General features: G+C 36.8%; 1 protein-coding gene across 1 annotated transcript in view; it reads right to left on the reverse strand.

The window, feature by feature from the left end:
* COG5 (component of oligomeric golgi complex 5) overlaps positions 1 to 23,029 on the reverse strand; it is a 194,595-nt gene that overhangs the window by 52,900 nt on the left and 118,666 nt on the right. The window contains exons 8-10 of the mRNA XM_069801840.1: positions 13,974 to 14,139; positions 12,900 to 13,012; positions 12,727 to 12,804 (exon numbers count right to left, since the gene is read on the reverse strand). Of these exons, the coding sequence (XP_069657941.1) occupies positions 12,727 to 12,804; positions 12,900 to 13,012; positions 13,974 to 14,139 (357 nt within the window). The remainder of the gene's footprint in view (positions 1 to 12,726; positions 12,805 to 12,899; positions 13,013 to 13,973; positions 14,140 to 23,029) is intronic.

Genomic DNA, 23,029 nt, shown 5'->3' on the forward strand with positions numbered 1-23,029 from the left:
GAAAGAATGCGCTCTATTCACTTGCATTGGCAATAACATGCAAAGCAATGAAGGTGTTTAGAATGTCATCCATTAACAGGGTCCACTGCATCCCACTTGAAGATCTGGTCATTGAAAGACTGCAAGTTCAAGCTCAAGTTTCAGTTCTAAAACTCTCATCTTAAAGAATTTATATAAAACCTGAAATCAGTCAAAGGTACACTGAGATATCTAAAAATTAAACAAACAAACAAACAAACAACCCCCCCAAACAATAATCAGACAGAATGCTTTCACAAATTCTGAGAGTAGATGAGGAATCCATCCAACCCTACTCCTTATCTCTAAAGATATTCAAAGAAAGATAAAATTTATAGGCCATGTGTTAAGAATTGACAGAGAATATCTTTTATGTTGTTGGACTCATACTTGTAAAATATATGAGAATTAACATAGAATACTAAAATAAACTGGCATGATAGAATCTCATTTTTGACTGCTTGAGGACACTGATGGATTTAGAAACTGAAGTAACTTATTTTATAGCTATGTTTGTCTTTTCTGTCAAATTGTACTTGATTTTCATAAATGGGCAAAGTAAAATTATAATATTAGACAATGATTGAGAAGATGCACTGCAAAAAATATCTTTGGGTTTTTAGTAGATTTATTACTATAGCATAAACATGAAATTACTCAGTTCTTCTCACAGTTTCACATTTAAAACATGAAAATTACTATAAAACAAATGGCCTTTCACATCAGCTATAGAGTAAATTAATTAGTTTTCATGTTCTCTATTCCAACCTGGAACAATGTTTGCCTATTCAGCATGGTAACTCAATTCAATTTCTAAATAATCTAATGGAGGTGGAAAAATACTTACAGAGCACTTTCAAACAACTTTTTTTCATTACTGTAATCACCATCTACACCTCTGTCATAGTCTCAGCACAAAATACAATGATTAAAGGGTCTTGAAAACAAACTTGCACAGAGTCCCTCCACATCAACATTTCTATCTTAATTGTCAGATTCAACATGGTGACAAATAATAGTAACATACATGTGATGACATTTAATGTTTTTTGTGAAAATACATAACTTTTGCATATACCCATATATATACATATATAATATATACATATGTAGTCATGTAAACATTTGCATAGTAGCCACAGCTGTACCAATAGCTTGTGTCTTCTGACCCAGGCAAATGGTGCTCACAGAATGGTGTACAGAATTTTGTAGTGAAGAAGGCCCTCACCTCTGGGCTAACCAACTGTATTATGTATGAGGAGAAACAGAGGGGAAAAGCTACGTGGCAAATTCAAATAACATTTCATACTGATTGACTACTCGGTCAAAAATGTTTAGGGGAAAAAATTATTAATGCCCCAGTTTTGGACCAACTAAAAACACTATCTACAGAGTCATTACTGGTTGCTTCTATAATGTAAGACAGGATATTTCATTTTGTCCATTGTTGAGCTGCAGTCTCTCTGCAGGGGAAATATAGCTGCTGATTAATAGCACACAAAAGACCATGTAAGAATCTGTGGTAGGAACTAGAGCATACTGTTGCCTACACGTACACCAGGGGGCATTTAGGTGGGTGGATTGTAGCTACCAAAATTGGAATACAGCAAGGCATTAGCATTAGATACTCCTGCTGGAGTAAAAAGTACCGTATGCAACCATGAGCATCCAGAACCATTTACTTGTTTTGTTTAAATCTGTAATTTCTTTTGCTTGCACATTAACTCAATATATTATTTTTTAAGAACTTTTAAATATCTCACTGCTTAGTTTTTAAATAATGTATTCTAATAGAGGTTACATCTGTGCATGTAGATCACAACAGAAACTATAATTTATTTAAAATATAATGTGCAATTCCATTTGACAATAATCAATACTAGAAAATGACACAAAAAAGAGAAGCAAAAAGCGCGTTTTCCTCCAGCTTAGCAGGAGATTAAAGGAATGTCCCTCTTCTTGTACTGGATAACTTCTTTAAGGACTTAAGAAGATAGGCAGGATGAAGGTGTAAGAGGAAAAGGCAGTACTGCTTGCCTGAAATGTACACAGCAAATCTACTGGCTCATCTTATTGTAATGGAAAGTTTATAAGCCTTCCCCTATGCTTCCTATAGCACTGTAAGCAACATCACACAGTATCAGAAAGTAACTGCACTTTTGGGCCCTTCACTTTCAGAAAATGTCATCTAGCTAAAATTGCATTCTTGTCATCTTATCATCTGTAGAGTGTAAGTAACGAATTTGGTCCTTCTCTACACTTACACCAAATATCCTCAGTGGTAGACAATGTATGGGAGCACAGGGTACATCCATATTAGTGATTCAATGTGTAGAAGAGGTTCTTTTCAGTGCAAATCTGTCTTGTGTCTATACTTGTTGTCTTGCAGAACACAAGTGTGCTAGCAGACTAACTTCCACTATTCAAGGAATACACTACCTCATCATTAGCTTAAAAAGAACAACTTCTGCAATTAAATAGCTTTTTGCAGCATATCGTCATATTTTTTGTAACAGAAGCCACAAGGATGTACTAATATTTTTATCAATTAATATTCTGAGACTTTAAATTGGGAATTTTCCATTTCTCTTGCTTCTGAAAATGAAACAAAATTGGAAGATGTTAAATTACTCACACCCCCTCCAAAATAAAAATGCTTGCTTTGAAATCGAGCCACAAGCAGATTAACATCTTGTGATACAATCCCTTGTAGCAGGAGCAGCTGACAAGATGAGTAATGAACTGCATCCGATTATCTTTTCAGCTCTGTGGCAATCATTTTCCAACAGCTTCCTATTCCATAACCAACAACACTGGAAAAAGGTCACCATTCTCTCATATTTCCCCCCCATCAGTGTATGTGTTTAATAACGCAGAGAACACATAAACCTTTGGAAGTTAAGAGGTCTGGTACTGTTATCTGGGGCAAAACTGTTTCAGGTGCATATTGCATACATAGAAATCCTACATAAAACATCCATAGCTAATTTAAAGTCTCTCAGAAGGAAATTATTACACTTTAGCATATAATATAATGCTATTTCCTCTTTTCATGCAATATGTTTCTTCAACAAAAGAACCTTAACTGTAATTGATGGTATCTAAAACTCAGGACAGGCAAGATTCAGGTTGACATATACATATTTTCCCCATCATGGAATACAGCTGAATTAAATCTATGAACATTAATTGCAAGCAACTGCAGGACTATAATGGTAAAATGGAATTTTCCCCCCAAAGCAGATACATTTAACTCAGCATTTTGGAGTTGATGGTACTATCTGTTTGCAGCTTTATTTTGATCTCATAGCAGAGAAAATCTGCACATAAATCATAATTTGCACCACTACAAAATGGCTTGGAGGTTAAGATCAGCCATAGAACTGGCTATTTTTTCATAAAAATCTGCTGTGAAAATGCTCCTATACCTAAACTACACTTCCATAAACTAATAATCTACGAACCCAAACTGGTAATCAAAAATACCATCGCTACTGTTCCTGTGCCCAGTGACCACTTTATTCTCCAGAACTGATACAGCTGAGCAGGGACTCAAACAATGTAGTAGCCCCTACACAACTCCTTGGGTGGTGCAAGACTGTTTACATCTGTCTTCCTCTTGTCAATTCTTTGCTTTCAGAAATGAACTGAACAACTGCCCAGTAACATAAACTAGGGCAACCCTCTGCTGTTCCGACCTGCTGGACAGCTGGCCAGAAGCAGGGGAATAGAAAGATGCTTTTGAAAGACATATGGACTATAAGCACTTAGCTACTTTTGAAAAAGTTATTCCTAGGGAATCCACTTGCATCTGTGTAGAGTAAAATAGAAAAACACAACAATCAGATTCCAGTCTGGCCCATCCACTATAATTTCACCCTTTCTCATACTGTTTAAAAATTCAGTACTCAGTCACACATACTATTCACATAGGAAATACTTGCTCATGGAAATTACACACATAAATCAGACAAAAAAATGTCCGGCAGGCTAGACCACAAATGGCAATGAATTTTCTCAACAGTTAGGCTAACTTTATTGTGCAACTGAACTGGACAAAGATCATTAGTATAAGCCATAATTCAACAAAGTTTACCTTTATTAGAATAACAGATGCAGGCAGTCTGTTTGACTTTCATGGTATACCTTATTTATGTGAAATTAAGAATGTGCTTAAGTGCTTTGCTGAATCAGGGCCATAATCAACAATCAGCAAAAAACGCATTCACCTTGTATAACTATTGCGTTTCAACTATTACTATAAAGTTACTATTGTCAATACTCTGCACAGACAGTAATATTGTGCAACTTCCCTACAAGAGAGAGTTTTTTAGATAAAACTAGAATGTGTGATAGTACTGAATAATGATAGTGCCAGGAGACATTTGGACAGTGCTGGTTCATCCTGCTCTCTGTCCCAGCTCAAGAAAGCAAAGTCAAACATAGGCTTGTGCATTCTAGGTGAACACAAACTAGCTATCTGTATTTTAAGGTAAGGTTCTCTTAAGTAAATCTTTCTGTTGTCTTTCCCCAATAATACAAGCATGATAAGTGTGAAAATTTAATATTCTAATGGCAAAAGTTTAACACTTTTGCTAGTCTAGGACAGAAAAGGTCTACTTTTAGTAAATGCCAAATTCAAAGCAGCTAACTGGCCTTTTAGGCAGAGATTTTAAGCTAGAAGTCAAGAGAATCACAGAATGGTTGAGGTTGGGAGGGACCTCTGGAAGTCATCTGGTCCAACCTCCTGCTTGAGCAGGGTCACATAGACTAGGTTGCCCAGGAACATGTCCAGGCAGCTTTTGTATATGTCCAAGGATGGAGACTCCACAACCTCCCTGGGTAACCTGTTCCAGTGCTCAGTCACACTCACAGTGCAAAAGGTGTTTCCTGATGTTCAGAGGGAACCTCCTGTGTTTCAGTTTGCGCCCGTTGCCTCTGGTCCTGTCAACTGGGCATCACTGAGAATAGCCTGGCTCTGTCCTCTCTGCACCGTCCCTTCAAGTATTTATATACATTGATGAGATCCCCTGAGCCTTTTCTTCTCCAGGCTGAACAGTCCCAGCTCTCTCAGCCTTTCCTCATAGGAGAGATGCTCCAGTCCCTTCATCTTTGTGGCCCTTTTTTGGACTCTCTCCAGTCTGCCCACATCTCTCTTGTACTGGGGAGCCCAGAACTCAACACAGTGCTCCCTGTGTGGCCTCACCAGTGGTGAATAAAGGGAAGGATCACCTCCTCAATCTGCTGGCAATACACTGCTTACTGCAGCCCAGGATACTCTTCACCTTCTTTGCCACAAGGGCACATCGCTGGCTTATGTTCAACTTGGTGGCCACCAGGACCCCCAGGTCCTTTTCTGCCAAGCTGCTTTCCAGCTGGGTGGCCCCCAGCATGTACTGGTGCCTGGGATTGTTCCTCCCCAGGTGCAGGACTTTGCACTTCTCCTTGTTGAACTTCATGCGGTTCCTGTCAGCCCATTTCTCCAGCCTGCTGAGGTCCTGCTGGATGGTAGCATGACCCTCTGGACCATCAGTCACTCCTCCCAGTTTTGTGTCATCAGCAAACTTGCTGAGGGGACATCCTGCCCCATCATCCAGATCATTAATGAAGGTGTCAAACAGGACTGGACCCCGTATTGATCCCTGGGGTACACCACTAGTTACTGGCCCCCAGCTAGACTTTGTGCCACTGATCACCACCCTCTGGGCCTGGCCATTCAGCTGGGCCATTCATGAGCAACCTTATGTTCATAAAAAGCTGAGTTTCAGAACTTCAAAAAGGGGGCTGTTACAGCACACAGTGCAACTGAGAGAGACTGCAGATTTAACCATCTTCTATGCAATGACTGGTGGTAAGGAAAGGATTCAGATCAGTATTCTTTTATTGGTATATTGGCATATTAAAATTTTTTTTATTCAGTAGTCTTTATATCTTTAGTGCATTGTATTATAGCATGTATGCAGACTTGTTAATATTGTGAAGCAACATTATTACCCAGCTGTATGGATTTGAAATTTAGATTAATGTTGTCTGTTTGCAGGATTACAAGATTATCTTTGATGGAGAAAAGTACAGGCTGACAGAATCCATGTGCTAAACCCCTTCCCACTTATTCACATGAAAGTGACTTGATTTCACAGTTCAAAAAGTATAACCCATTTTCACTAATAGCTACTAGTAAGTTAATAAACCACTGAACAATAGTGGGCTGAGTACCAGTACCATGAGAGCAAAGATATTTGAAGATCTGCATTCACTGTTACTCTACAATAATATTAATGCCACAGCCTGCAAAACCGATTTACAGTCTCCTCAAACATAAAAACAGAACAGCTTACCTCATTTTTAAAAAACATACCGAACTACTAATTAACTTTGCTATTAATGAAATGAAATCTCTTGAGCTCTGTTCTTAATATGACTATTTAGTATCTGACATTAAATCTAAATTCAAGGAATAAGAATGAAAGTACCTCCCTTTTTCAGTATTAGACAAGAATGCAAGAAGATGCTGAAAAGACATATATTTATTTTTACAAATGTCTCTATTTCCTCCACACTGTAAATTTAGAACTTAATGAGTATAATTTCCCATCTGTGAATTATCATATTTGTGTGTGTGTCTAAAATAGCTATTTCTAACATTCAAATAATAAATCTGACCCACTGATTCTAAACTGGCTCCCACTTCATGACAATCACTTCCAACTTATTTTTCCCTGTAGAAATTTTGATACTTTGAGTAGAATGTGAAAAACATCTTTATTGTGAAGCCTCTTTGAAATGTAAAACAATATAGTGAATATTATGATGCAGCTAGTTGCTGCAGGCTCCTGAAATCAGGCTTTGCATACTAATACATACAGTGTTTTCTATTTGTAATCAAAGTCTCCACCATAAAGAAATACGGGACTTGCGAACGTTGCTCTAAAAACAGAAGACATTTAAAGGACAGCCTAAATATTTTTTCCACCAATAAAGCAACAATGCAAATGATTTAACAATTTTGTACGGCAAGATCTTATGGGACAGAAATAAGGAAATCTATTTGCACTATTTCTATAGCAACATAATTGCCAAATGCTAGACTGTGAACAAAAAGACATCATCCTCAGTAGTGCAATTAATCAGTAAAGAAAGACAAATTCCAAGTGTGTTTTCAATAAAGCTTTTCCATCTTCTCAAAGTAGTCAAGATTAAATTTCTTAAAAGAACACTGCATTTAAATTTCTAATGTTGTCTACATTATACATTGCAGGTCAATAGATGTCAATAAATGACACCATGATTTTAAAAATGACCTTGATTTTTTTGTTTTACTGCAGGGCATAGAATTTCATTACACTGAGTTGATCAGTTTATACCCAAGGTGTAATAGTTTCTAGATTTCCAGCAGTGGTGCAACATTTTAAAAAGGACTCTTTATGCAGCTGACAAAAGAAACAAACCCTGTTTTTTTAAAGAAAGATAACCTTCTTAACTAGAAAACAAAGTTAAGATTGTGCATTTTCCCTATTAGAATATTAGAATTCTTAAATGATTACTCAGAAAAACTAATTTTTAGGAATAAAAATACTTGGGTCTTAAACAGTGTCCTGTATCTCCAAAACTGCTTAAAACATTAATTAATCCTCCCATATTCCTGCAAGATATGTATCAGCTAGAAGTAAATGAACTTAGTGTTTCCAAAAGCCAGTAACTACCCAAGGGATCTGACAGCTTTCTTCTACCCAGAGAAGTGATTTAGTTTGTACACCAGCAATTCAAACTACACTTTCACCTTGACTACTACATACCCCATCCAAGGATGAAAGGGTGGTCTGTTACCACGTCCACTCAGCCTGCAGTTGTTCAGGTAAGATTGACAAGAACAATGATGAGAGGCGGCACTTCTAGTAAATGCATTTCTTCTCGAATAGCAAGCTGACTGAAAACCAACTGATTTAATAATTTTCAATCATCACTGAACTGCAATTTGCACAAACCCCAACAAACCATAAGTGAAAAAGAACAAAGGTCATTATAACCTACTAACCCATGCAACCTCCACACCATCCTTTTTATTTACGGCTGCACATTTCTGTCAGAGAAAGTTCTAGAGAGAATGCAGTGTCATTAGAAAACCATTGCACAGGCTCTGACCCTCCCATTTGATTCAGAATCAAATTACTTTTAGCATGGCTGTCTGAACACACTGATGCATTCAAAACTAGAATCAGGACTGTTAACTGGTAAGACCTTTTTAGTTTTTTAAGAGAGGCCTCAAAAAATCTTGCAACTGAATTCAGCAGGACAATTTGTATGTTTGAAATAAAGAGCATCTTCGGTATTTTGGGGATCAAAAACCTGCTCATTCACTTGTGTTTAGATCTCCACAAAGTACCTTGTTACTGCTTAAATAATAAACAGAAACTACAGTAGAAATAATATGCAAGTAATCCAATTCTGTTTCTACAAAAAAATACTGGAAAATAAATCACATACTTGTAATAATAGGTGAAAACCAGATTATTTTCTGAACTCACATAAGGCAGTAATTAGATTATTTTTCATTTTTTCCCAGTTGGGATTATTTTTTAATTGGGCCAACTGAATGTGAATATGTGACGTTAGATGTGAATAATTTCAAAACAGCAACATTTTTTAACAAGTTTCGACAGGAAAGAGAAATAAGAAGGTGAAATGTAAGTACACTTTGGGCAATAAACATTTATATTTTCCATTTATTTTCTTTATCTTATGTAACGATGAGGACATTTCCTTCTGTATTGTTAACACCTCATATTGCCAGTGTTGACAACTCAGGAAAATAGACTGCTTACTCACCAAACGTTCATCAGGAGAGGCAATGATAAGAGCCCTCCATAAAGTACATAATAACACTCCCTACAACTCCCAGCTCACTTTTTTATCCAGAGGCTTATGTAAATGACAGGGTTTGTGGTGTGCCTTAGCTGCTAACAAGCCGGACATCAGCAGATCAAAGGCGATCAAGGGCAGATCTGGCCTCTCACAGGGAGTCCCCTTCTGCCCAGCGGAGAGACCCCAGCTCACCCTTTCTACAGACCACCCCAAAATGCCCTACAAAATGATTTGCTGCTTTTAAGGTTACTTCTCACTTTGCAGAACTGTTCGCTCATGTCTATGTAGGAGTGAAGGACTCAAAATAGATGAGGATCAGAGATCATTTTCAACTCTTTTACAAGGGGCTTAGAGGGATTCTTATCTCTAATTAGGAAGGTGGCTGTCACAGAAAGATATGTTCTACTGCGACTTACACTGTAGTCAATTGTAGTTTACGTATTAAAACAGCTGAGGCAGGATTAGTCACTACACATTGAAAGAGAGGAGCAATAAAGCAGAACAAACTGGAGTAACCTATTAGCTCTCTGAAGGTGAATTAAGCAATTGAAAGAAGTTATATAAATAACCAGTCATTAGGTGAACAAAAATATCAATTTTACATTATTTAAATCTTATTTGTAATTTTAATATTTACCCTCAACATTATGAAAATAATAACCCTACCTTAAAAAAAAATTATAAAATTAAATCTCTATTCATTTCCCCCCAAACTAGAAATCAGAACTTAATGAATTCTGAATTCTTTTAGCCTTGCTCCTCAACTAAAATCTAGTCATTAAAGGCCTTCTTCCTTAGATAAAACCACAAAAATGTCCACTCAGCCTTAAAAGAAATGTGTTTCTCCTTTAAATATCTCGTAGATCTTTTTCTGAAATTAAATCTGTAATTTTAACATTTACAGATTAAAAATTAATCTATAGTTCATTACTAGTATGACATGTAAAGGTTTTTACAATGTATATAAGTGCACAATTTCTTTTCAAAATTACATTTATTTCATATTGTGGCAAAGGAAAAATACCAAAAGCTAGATCTGCAAAGAGAAGGAGTGGAAAAAAGTGCAGTGTAAATTTAATCTCCACAATCTTCCACGATACTCATGTAAGCCCGGGTATGTCACTTAAGTCTTGGCCACATCTAATCATGGAAAAATTTGGAAGTGAATTCTGTAAGAAAAACCATAGTGTAGAAAAGATGTGGGTATTGTCATTGCCCTCCTGCTGAACTCCAGTATTTATAAACCTTACAAGTTCTGTGCCTCAGTTTCTCCATCTGTCAGATTTTTGTTTTGTTTCCTTTTTTTTTTTTAAACAGAGAGGGTTTGTGAATCCTTTAATTAATTAGCTAGTGGTTTTAAAACTACATTTTTGGATACAACATGATACAACACTACTAAATATTATTATGATAACAGGTAATTAGAAGGCCAGAAAGCACATGTTTGAGATCATAATTAGAAAAAAATGCAGGCTGTGCTATCTGTGAAGAGAAAGACACAAAAATCCCCAATGGAAAAGAATGATTGGAAAAAAAAAAACCAAAAAACACCCAAACCACAAAACACAGAAGTAGCTTCCTTGCTATTAAAGGACTTGTGCTTTAAAAAGGCTGGGTCTCCTCCTCTCTTATGCTTCCTAGGATGATACTTCCACTGCAGTAATCAAAACAAGGAAGCAGATGGACAGGCAAAGTGGTACTGCAGCTGCTGCAGAAGATGACTATAATAATAATGTTGACATCAGTAACAGTAATTAGTGCACAGACTGTAGAGTGGATGATTCGTTTTCCTATCTTCTGGCATGGGCATGCTGCCCTAGCGAATGGGTATAATGTTAGTACCTTTAGTTTGTTTTGTTCATTTGCTGTTTATTAATGAAATTGAATACAATAAAGAAAATCTAACTTTTCTCCCTCTCCAGAACACTTGCTGAGGAAAGCATGTTGTTTCAGTTTGGATTAATACAAGATGGAATCTTCATTAGTAAGCAGCAAAATATCAATTTCTTTCTTATCTCTATGTACACAATGTACACAACAATTCATACTCTCCCATACAGCCACCTGTATGTACTCTTGAATTTCAGCAGCATGTAGTACTTGTCTGATTTTGTCTAAACAAGAGCTCTACTGTTTGGTGTGACTTCACCCATCTGCAGGCTGGCGCCATACCTTTTTCAAGGGACACTAGAACAAATGGTATAACTGTGAAAAGGGCCAAGAAAAACACTGTGCTACAGTGAACCATCTCAGGTAAGAAGCAAGTAAAGCATCAATGCTATCAGCAGTACTGTGTCATGCTGAGAGCACTCTGGTAGCATCATACAAGGATGTACCACTACTCCTTAGCTGCCTCACTGAGAATGACAACCATCCAGCTTGGTGTTATACTACACCAGAACACCTGTTGAAAAGCAAAATACCTGGAAGAGTGATAACTGTGGAAAACCAAATGGATGCATTTTACTTGGGAAATACGATTTGTCACTTAGATGCAATCCTGCAGTATGAAGTCAAAGGAAAGGAAGGGTAATCAGAGAGATCATGGAACATGATTAGTGTATGACAACCTAAAAGCCTTTTATTTTATATTCTAATGAGTTTTTCCTTACTCTGCATCTAGCTTCTAATGAGATTCATTCTCCCTGTTCATTTATTCTCCAGGATGATAAAAGATTTCCTTTGACTTCCCTCTATTATCATCCTCGACAACTGGAAAAAATCCTATCCCCTTTTCAAGTGCTGTTCTACAAAAGGGAAGAGAAGAATTGAGAAGCACAGGCTAAGGGTGGGAGCCACTCATGAACACTGAAAGCTCATTTATCTAAGCTTCCTTTCCATCCAAACTCTTCCTGAGCCTTCCAGAGTTCCTCCTTCTGTCTCTAGGTTTCTGTGTTTCTCCTTAAACATGCTGACAGACTGAAGGGCTCCACCAAGGCAGCAATAGATAGTTTTTGCAGGATCAAACTTTTTAATGAAGAAAATATGCTAGAAGTTTATAAACTTTTTTTCTAAGCATTTTGTGTTTGTTTTGTTTTGGTTTTTTTACAACACAGAAAGAGAAGCTTGAAGTGCCTTATACAAAAGTGATGTTCTGTGACGTCTTTTGGAGATGGGCTTAACAGACAAACTTAAATGCTGTATTTAACCTTCATTATTTGCTTTCACTGTTGAGAAGACCACATTTGCATATGAAGAGTTTCCCCAACATATTTAAAAAATTAAATTCATGTAAATTAAAAATCCAGCCATATACTTGGAAAAGGAGATGTCTGCATAAACACATCTTTTGTTTCTGTTTCTTCTCATCTACTAAGGTAGATGAGATAACTTCAGTAATTCTGTTCCTAACATTTCGGAAGACCATTAATCAAATTATTCCAAATATGAATAGAAAACAATGCAATTGAATGGAGAAGAATAGGTATTCAAAAGAACAGCCATGATTATTTTTCAAGGAGAAATTGCCAAGAAGTAGAGAAATAGATGGCTGAAAGTGTAAGATGAAGACACATTTTCCTATGCAAACTAACACACTTAATTAATTACTTGAATCACATGGTATTTTATGGAATGACATTAATGATCAGTAATAAAAACTGACAGTGTGCCTTACCAGCTCCCTTTAAAGAAAAGAAGTTATTATAAAAAGAACATGTTTATACCCTACAGATGTAACCCAGAGACCACAAATATAGCTTTTGATGTTAGTTTGACGTTCAACACTTCACATTAATTTAATTACAAAATTTTTATGGAACTGTAAAATTGTAAACAAAAGCATTCCCTCATCACATTTTCCTTAACAGAATTACTAAAACATATTCAGCTAAATTAAAATTTTACCTTAACTATTTCCTCTATGAAGCAGACATGTGACACAGGATCTCTTTTCTTTGTCAATACTTTCTGCAAATGCTGCACCTGTAAGAAAGAATTAATTGAGAGGAAAAGTTGACATCTAATATCTTACATGCAAAATTGCATGACTAGACAAACAATAATTAGCTGATGAGTACCTGTCCACAAGCAGCACAGATCTGATCCATGAGTTTCTCCATGTTTGTCCAGAGGGCTGCTCGAAAAGCTGCTGTGTTCCCAGGTGTTGGCATAGCAGCTCTACCAGGACCACCTAAATGGTTTTTAAAAACCACAGCAGCACATTTCAGCTTTCATGTGTGAAAATTAAAATATTAGAAATACAGATCTCTATGCAGTCTGACATAAGAATTTTTTTTAAAAATCAAAGCAGCCTAAAATAGCTTCAAAACAGAGCTTTCTGAATGGCCTCAGTTGTCTCAACTGAGAAGTCAACTAAACTCTAAAGTTAGTGGGGATACTTCAATGTTCATCACTGTTACCACTGTTCAGACCTCCACAGAAACACCAAGGTAATGCCAGTGAGCACTGTTGCGGGATGTAATAGCAAAGTGAAATGGCAGAGACAGTGGCTGTGAAAAATACAGGTATTACCAGCTCAGGACTTAAGTGCATAGGTAAACTGCTAAAAAAAGTGATATTCCAGCTGAAGGGCATGCAGCTTCTAAACCATCACTTTCCTTGAGAGGGGCTGTATTCCTTTATTATGCTGATGATTATAGTTCTGGACCCCCAACTTGTTGTAGAAGTTTTTTTAAAAAAGCTTTAAATGTTCATATTGCCAAAGTTCAAATTTGCCTGGCTGCCCAATTCCTCTGTATTCTTTGGTATTTGAGCTAACATGTGGGATCTAAATGTCTAACAGTGCAACATTCCTTCATATTGAATATACTGCTTTGAAATTATTTCCATCTGACAAAAGCATCACAACGTAGTTTCAGGCTTGTTCCATTGCTTGCAAATAATTTCTACCCATGATCCTCCCACCAACACAAAGGAAGAAGAATTTGTCTGAGCCCAATAACAACAGACAAACTGAATTTTGGCTTTGTATTAAATGATTTCTGAGACATGCCTATTCCCATCCTCTACTGGTTAAAGCAAGCAGGGAAATGTTCCTATAACAGGCTTAGATGTGAGAGTTTCTTCCATTTGACAACACACTCTGTTTCTGTCAAAAAACTCAGTTATTCTCTGTAAAACAAGCATCATACCTCTTGTAATACTTTGAGATGGTTGGGTCAATACTTTGATATCCAAAGCATTTTTTATGTTCTCCTCCAGGACTGTGCAGTATCCATCCACCACATTAGCAATGGTATCCTTCAAAGTCCCAAGGTTATGGAAAACCTGAAGAGCAGTTCCCACTTGAGTAGGATTCTAGAGAAAGAAGATTTTCAAAAATAATTATTATCTTTAACTGTGCCATAGGGTTTTTTTATCATGATGAGCCATCATTTTACTGGGCAAGTTCCTCTTTAAGTTCAGTCTGCTAATTCATTTCATTTAACATTAAATAACTGGCATCCTTACTGCGTAACAGAGAACAGAAAGTAAAGGAGAGAATTTATTTCCTTTGATTGCCTACCAATGCTTTGCTTAGCTTCCTTTGGCACTATCCTCTGAATAAGAAGAATGGAAAAAAAGGAACTGGAAGCACTGCTAGCAATATCTAACCTGGGGTCAGTCACCAGTGATTGATCCAGTAATTCCAAGGTTAGTTACAGTACAGCTATATTCAGCTATGGTGTAGCTAGTAATATTGTTTTAACACATGGTATCTGTTACAGTACTGTCATTTAAGTGCCAAACAGTTAATTAAATGTGATACAGGCTTTAAAAAAAAAATACTAACCAAGGATAAGCAGAGGCAAGCAGGTCAAGCCCCCACTACTGACAACTGCAGAATTTAAGCTTGTATTTCTACATTTCTATTTCTAATACTGACAATAACTTCATTTTTGTCACAGCAGAATTAAGAGTGCAAAGCAATACAGTGATCATTTCCAAAGCCTGGAGAGAGGAAAAAAAAAAAAAAAGCTCAATTGTCTCTGTATTGTTCAGAGCTTTTCCAAAATACAGGAGAGTGAAAACTATCCAAAAACTATTCAGGTCCATTCTTTAAGAGACCTTTGATTAAGATTAAATCTGATGATAATTCCACTGAGCAACACTAAACACTGACATGGGTGCTATTTAGGAAAAGAAAAGCCTCAAATTACTGTCTTTGGAAACTAAGCACTGTCATCCATACACTGAATACTGCTTTTTTATTTAGCATTCACAGGCAATTAGTGGAGGGGGCGATCAGTTGATCATACACACATTAGAGATGCAGTCTTTTGTCATTTTTCTTAGTGACTTCTGCCAGCAGTAAAGAACATGGTCTGGCAGAAATCCTGGCACCCAGACTGGACAGAAGCATCTGAGACCACAGGCACGTCCCACTAGAAACCCCACTTTGACACTCCTCTGGCAGTGAGACCTTACACCACTGCACCCTTCCTGCTGGTGGCTGCAGCAGTAGCAGCCACTAACATTGAAAGGGTCTGCTCCAAGACCAATGCAATTCTGCTTCATCTTCCCCAGGTCACAGTTGTTTTCAGCCAGACACCCCTGAGCCAAAGAAAGGGGGGGTAGTCATCTGCCTTTCAAGTGTGGGGAACGTGCACTACCACAGCAGTAAAGCTATGATGCAGCTGCTGTGCTGAAGATTCTTTTGCTGGTACATCCACCTACAGCAACGGGTTTTCTGATCCATTGATCAACAGGGCATTCTCCTCAAACCTAATGTTTCAGATGTCACAGCACTATAACTACACATTCCTGTCACTCTTTCTAGGGATTCTGCAAAGATCAGAACCATAGTTGAAGCAAAAAAGCCAGATCGCATCTCCTTCCCCAACTCCAATGAGGCGTTTCCAGGTTTAGTGGAAAGCAAAGGAATATTAGGCATGTATTATGGTTTACAGACCTTATACTAACTGTACCAGTTTCTTTTTCCAAACAGTGTGGGAGTTAATGAGCATTCCCAGCATAGTATTATGGGTCTGGGACTTGTAGGTTTAGTTTTTTGACAACTGGGTATGCTGTAAAATTTCTAAGCATTCTGTGGGTGTGCTTGTGGAGGTGGGAAAGTAAGCCATAAAGACTGGAAGATTAATGGGATGTCAGAAGATGAATAGTAGGATAATGCAAGGAGGGAATCTGGGGACAAAATGAACAAGAAAAAGAAAATATAAATGGGAAGAGGATGGAGAATAGAATGAAAATAAACTGGAAGGAAGAAAGAGAATGAAACTGAAAGGAAGTAAAGCAAAGATAGAAAAGACTCACGTCATTTACCAGTCTTTCCTGTTGAAATTGTTCTAATTCTTATAGAATACTTACACAATTATAAAAACAGGCAGAGTCAGTAACATAAAATCAATACCTTACTACTATAGTAAGAGCACTCAACTAGATTTCAGTCAGACTCTAATGTTTATATATTAACTAACAAAAAAATAGAACAGCATCAAAAGGTGAGCAGGGCACTATCCAGCCTTGAAAAACCGATGGTCAGATAATTACTTTCCTGAAAAACAGGCAGTATAGGCACAAATAATTTCAGGCAAAAGATAAATCTCAGAGCTCTCACATCATAGTTTAGCAAGCTAGCTCTGCAGCTACTGGTCAAGAATGACACAAAAATGTGCTCCAACAGAACCTGAGCTATGTTTCAAAAGAACTGTTTTTAGCCAAAAGCTGTCAAACAATTCATTCTGAAGTTAGGGATAGTTAGGGAATAACCAAAAAACATCATTATGGAAACCTGCTATTCACTCAACGTATCTTCTAAATCTAGTACCAAAGTTAAAATCAGAATAGAACAAAGATTATGCAGGTGGCCTATTTCTTATTTGCTTTAAATTGTGGGCATGGTCACTGAGAGAGGGGTTCTAGCTCATGTATTCATCTTGTATAACAGGAGCTGGAGATATATTCAAACCCTGACAATGCACAATAAAATATCTTTTATCTTTGTTTCATATATAGCATTTTTCTCTCCTCAAAAAACAGTTTGTGTTTTTATGCCCTAGACAGGCTATATAAAGTCCATTGTTGGTTTATCACTAATCCTAAGAGAACTGCATTTTTTATGCACAGCTAGTTTCTACGTTCAGACAATATGTTAAAAAATGGAGCATCTCTTGGGACAAAAATTATTACGTGGAAAGAAAATGTTGGAAAGCAGGAAGAAAACAAACTATTGCACTTTCAGGCTTGCATACACATTTCAAAATTAGACTGTTTATCATTAGTACACACTGGACTAAAATTTGAGAATCAGTATTGCAGAATTTGCCACTACCAACAGACTTTATTTATAAGAATTTGCCCCTAATATTTTCTTTCTCTTTGAGAAAGCTTAAAGCTAAACTTTTCTGAGAGTCAAAAGACTGCCACAACTTTTATCAAATGGAAAGCATGCACTCGAAGTGAAAAAGAACCCACAAAAAAACAAAACCAAACCTGACTACAGAAGTGATTTACAATGGAAACTGGAATCACATCAGAGAATAATATTCAGAACAGCTATCCAACAGGAACAATAGGGAAAATAATATAACTATTTTTGAGATGGAATTTAATGAGTTATTAGCAGTATTGTATAATCAAGTTGTCTACCACTGCAGGCAACTACACTTAGCAATTTTTAAGTGTTCTCCTCAGAATCGCTGTCTGTAAGACCCTCTGTTCCTTTTTTTTTTTTTTTTAAGTGTCTTATTTTGTAAATGAAGGCTCAGAAGTAGTAGTTTTTACCAAACACAAAGCAGGCTGGTTTTACTATGTAAAAATGTATGGGCAGTTAGAGCAACAGCAAGACACAATTCTGCTTCTCACAAGGTAGTGTCTGAGAAGAAAATACCCTTTTACACAATAAATTAGCATCCTAAAAATATTTGTACATATGCCATAAACTTTAAGTTATGGCAGTCAAGAGAGTAGGGGGCAAAGAAAAATAGTACAGCATTTAGTAATATGTTAGCAGTACAGTATAATCTAATGTGCATAAACACAACCATACACAAGTGAAATAAAACCATGACCCCACGAACTGTAGGCCTACAACACCGCCTACTCAAAGATTAACTACAGTGATCTTCAGGCTGCAAAAATTATAATGAAGCAGGGAGCTAAGGAGAAATGGAGTTAAGTCCACCAATAATATCCTTCTCCATTCAAAGCACTCCTCCATCTGGCATGTCACAACATAATATGTTACAGATACATGAAAACTAAATTCCAGAAAATTAAGAGCTTAGGAAGACTCAGTGAATCATCAGTTCAACATATGAAGAAAAAAAAAGAAAAAAAAAATCAACTTGCTCAAAAGCAAGTTCTACCATGAAAGCAACTGTCGCAAATATTTAAAAACATCAAAGTTTCTCAGCATCCATCAGACAATATATTAAATAGCTTGGTAGGAAGGGTGATATTAGCCACCACTTGAAAGAAGGCATGAATGTTTCAATTTATGTTTTAGCAAAAAATAAAGATAGTCATTCAGCAGCAACTATGAAGAGATGTTCGTACCAAATGCATTTGCTCATTTTCTCTATCATTGAGAGCTGTTTATTTTACTAACATCATTTTCGATTCATTTCATACCATATGATTGCTACTAGTGTTATCAGAACAATCTTCTGAAAGCATAGCTAAATAAAGAGCAATATTCTTTTTCATCATTAGAAACGCACCTTGGACGAGCAAGCCTGCTCCTCACAAGGGAGTGTGGTGATGACACTGAGCTAATTTGGGGACAGGAAGATTCCTAGCATAAGGCTGAACCAAAAATAAGAAACCTGGATGACAGGCAAAACTAATTGGCTCAAGTGCTACAAACACAGCTTCCAAACTCACACTCAAACTTCTCAGGGTATGGGATTCACCATGTGGACCTTTGCTGCCCAACCAGTGCTGTCTTAGGGAACTTCACATCATTATTTCTTTATCCAGTGCAAGTCTGTCCATATGACTCTATGCTGCAGGGTTTTCAGCTGTATGGACTATCAACTTCCTTCTCAAATGAAGATGTGTTAATTGCTCAAAATATTTATGGTCAATACTACCTGTGACAATTACAACTACTTTCATAAAGAAGTAGTGTTACACATCTAATTAATTGCTAACTGTCATGTAGTTAAATTTCACAAGTGCCTGCACCACATAATCAGAACAGCTCTCTGAGGAAATGTTCTTTCACACGACAGTTTGGAAGCACCACATATGGAGAAGTCAAACTTGGACTAGTCCCTCACTTAGAAATGATGTTCCATAGCTACTAGTGTACACAAGAACATGTCTGTTTTGCTTACTAAAAGCAGAACAGTGACTCTGACCGAAAATCTTTATTATTCTGCAGAGAACAGATGACCCTGTTCAGAAAAGGCTGTGGCAGGAACACAACAGAAAGTTTTTGTGATATATATATACATATACATATTATTCAACAGCTGTGATTTCAGTGTGCTGCCACATCCTTACTTCTTATGTCGTAAAATGTTTACCATGTCCCATACACAAGTACTAAAAGCATAACACAGTACAAAAAGAATTACATATGTTGCTTAGCTGAAGGAAGATCCATAATTACTAATTAGTCCAGGTATCACTTCAACAGACAATGTGGCAAGCAAGAAATACGATGAATAGTATTTTGAAAAGAAACACAACATTCCCTAGCCATCAAGAAATAATCAGCATTATAATACAATAACCCTACAACAGGACACATACTGAAATAACCAAACTTTTAAACTAACATATATTCTCTGACACGGAATATAAAAGTTTATTGCAGTCCTTCCAGAGTTAAGGCAAAAAGAGTTTCCAGAATGATACTTCTGCGTATTTTTGACTGACACTTAGTATTAAATAATTTCATTTGATAGTAGATTGACTATATTGGGAACTATTTCAGTTACTTTTCAATGTTTACTTCACACAGCAAATATTGTTTGTATAAGATAGCAGTTGCAACTTCCTAAACAGTACAGCTTTACAAGGTCAGTTAAATAATCAAAAAAAAGACCCCTTTGTGAAGCTCAAAATCCCCAGTCAGATCTTCATTTACAGTATTTACTCCTCCTCCCCTCTTGCTACCATTACAACACACTGCCTCTTTCAAATAATTTTCCCATAAATAACATTACTACCCCTAATGACAAGTACTACTACTTGAAGACTAAGTGACCAAGGAAGGGTTTGTAAGCACTTGCAGCTACCAATTACAAGTAGTTCTTAGTCATCTCTTACAGACACCAAAAGTGAAAAAAGTGAGAAATTATTCCAGGAAAAGTTGCAATTCAATTTAAAGAGCTCAAGCAGGTAAGCAGTGAAGGAAACTTAGCCACCTCAGTCACAGCCAAGGCAAAATGACCTATTGAGCAGAATTAATAATTTACAAAGTATTGTTGGAATTCTTGCTTTGCAGTACCACTCAGCTATTTTAATTGCAGGAAAAATTAACAAAAAAACTAACAGTAGAAATTAAATGCCAATGAAAATCAGCTGCAGTCTAAAAACAGTATTTTATTTCATTTTCAAAAGTCCATGCCTTAAAAAAATTAATTGGTATATCACAACTCCTAAAAATGAATCTACTTAGGGAAGCACGTCTCTATGTTCATTATCACCCCATCTGTCTTTTATTCTGTTCATCTTTAAAATCTGAGCAATACATGAAAAGGTCAAATTGACAATGTAAAGCTAGAGAATACAGATTTCTTCCTAATGATCTTCCAGTTCTTCCTGGTTTGACCTTTGCAGTGTTGGGAAGAGTGAGAGGTTAAGATGTTATAATTTTCTATAGAAGGTAATACTGACGTAACATTTTGGCTAGACTCTAGAAAAGTACATTTTAAGCCTTAAGAGGCAAGAATCCCAAAGCTAAATGTTGAAATATGGTTAGGTTATAATATCCACCTTCTGTCAGCCCATGTTTGGAATACACAACTTCTTTTGGTAGAAGGACTTTCACAGGAAAGGAAAACAGCCATAAAGCACAGCCATAAACCTCACCATGTCCTCAAACTAGGTCAGACTTTTGTTTCTTAGAATAACAAGAAGTAAATAACAAGAAGCATTGCGCTATAAAGGTTGAGAGAAAAAAAAAGAAACAGCAGCAATAAAATACTAGAAAGCAAAGAAACAAGATTTTTCAACACAGCTAAATAGCTTGCCAAAACACTTATTCTCTATAATAGTGTAATCAAAGCAACAGATGGCTAAAAGCTAATGGAACAGAAAGGCATCAGGAACTGTTGTAAAGAATTATCTCATGAAACATCAAGCAACATTCCAAAGTTTACCAAGCCTTAGGCTTGGTGACATGACAGCAATTTCAAAAGAAAGTATCTGGCACCTCTGAGGACAGATCAGCTAGATCAACTAGACCATAACAATTATAAATTATATCCTACAATGCTGTATTTGAGTGTAGACAGAGTATAAATTCAGAAATCATACAAATTATAAAAACTAACAGGCAACAAGGAAATGGGGGCATCTGAGACAAATCAAGCTTTTTAAAATGCTTCTCTCGCCTCTTACATGACTTGATCAATCCCTAAAGCTCTCACCAACAATGAACCAGTTGGCTAGTTAAACTGAAGATGTGGCTTCTCTATATAAAAACACAGCTATCACTTTCTCATGAAGGTCAGAGAGTAGAGGGCAAGGCTGTAGCACCTCTCTTGTCCTTGTGCAACCTTGACTTGCACCTGCTGACTGAAGTCCCATTACCAAAGCACAGAAGTATAAGGATACAAAATCTCATTACTAATTCTAATCTTTGGACAGCAGCTTGTGACCAGATGTTTTCTTCCACCTCACAACATCATTATGTATGTGCTCAATCTGCTAACTGGTTGAGCAAAGCCATTACAAAACAAATGTCAGGTTTTGCCTTTAACTCAGTCTTAGCAATTAAGATTAGGCATTAGCTACTGGAGGGTTATAATATTTTTTCTCTGTTTACAAAAAAAATCTGATTTCAGACAAAATATCCTTTAAATGGTGTGCTCCGAATGATTTAAATATCTACCCAAAGCCATCTGGATTTTCTTATTCTCTTGCTAGCCTTTGCAACAAGATAATAACTACCTATGCAAGTGACAATATCTCATTTCTGGAATCTGTGCACATATTGTCGACAGCTCTGAAGTGACCTCAAATATTTAAAAGGAATGGACTTTAAAATGTTACTTTATTTTAAAATATTTTCAGTTATTATTTTCATATTCAGCTACAGAGAGACGTCCATCAATGCCAGATTCACTATTGGATCACATTTCAAAACTTTTTTTTTTTTAATACAAAGTTCAAATTCCTTGTATCACCCACCTACAGGAAACTTCAGGTCTGCAGATATTTGGTGAAGAATCATAGAATCACAGAATAGTTGAGGTTGGCAGGGACCACTGGAGATCACCTAATCCACCTCCCTGCTCAAAGGAGGCTCTACCAGACCAGGCTGCTCAGGGCCTTGCGAGGCAGAGATAGGCTAGTTCAAATGAGCCAGAAGACATCCTTCTCCTGCTCCATTTTCCCTTCCTATTTCTGCTCACAGTTCCAGGAAAATGTAACAATGGACTCGTGCAGTTGTTTTCACTGAGTTTCCCTAAGGCCAGCTTGAAAGAGAGCAAGCGTCTGCGTACACACCTAACAACGCTTCTCCAGTGCTGGCAGTGTCACCCACCCCCTGATAGTAATACCAGTCTTCCAATCCCTCTTTTAAATTTGTCCACTGGGAGAAGCATGACAAGACTGACTTCCTTCTGTTACAGATGTTACATTTAAATAAATACATTTTATATTTCTAGTCTTTTCAAAATAAATGAGTAGTCTCTTTAAAAATAAATGGGCAAAGCTATATTATACAAAAACTTTACTATGAAGAAAAAAAATCTTAAGTCATCTAATGAAAAAGAAATACTGTGCCTAGTTTTGCCTGCAGCTAGCACATGCGCATGGGATCCAGTTCTGCTACTGAAAAGAGTCAGTCCCCACCCCTCACTTCAGTTATCTGCCAGTAATGCATTTTGAAACCTGCACACAAGTAGGAACTTACTGGAGGCGATACCTGCGGAAGGAAAGAAGGGAGATAAAAAAGGAGAAGAATAAGCAGTTAAGTGCATAACTTGTTCCACACAGAGGACATTATTCATCACCTAGGAACTGCAGCATTTTGATGCAAGATTTCTCCTTTCTAATGCAACATACT

Source organism: Haliaeetus albicilla, chromosome 14 (genome assembly GCF_947461875.1).
Source record: "Haliaeetus albicilla chromosome 14, bHalAlb1.1, whole genome shotgun sequence".
Lineage (NCBI taxonomy): Eukaryota > Metazoa > Chordata > Aves > Accipitriformes > Accipitridae > Haliaeetus > Haliaeetus albicilla.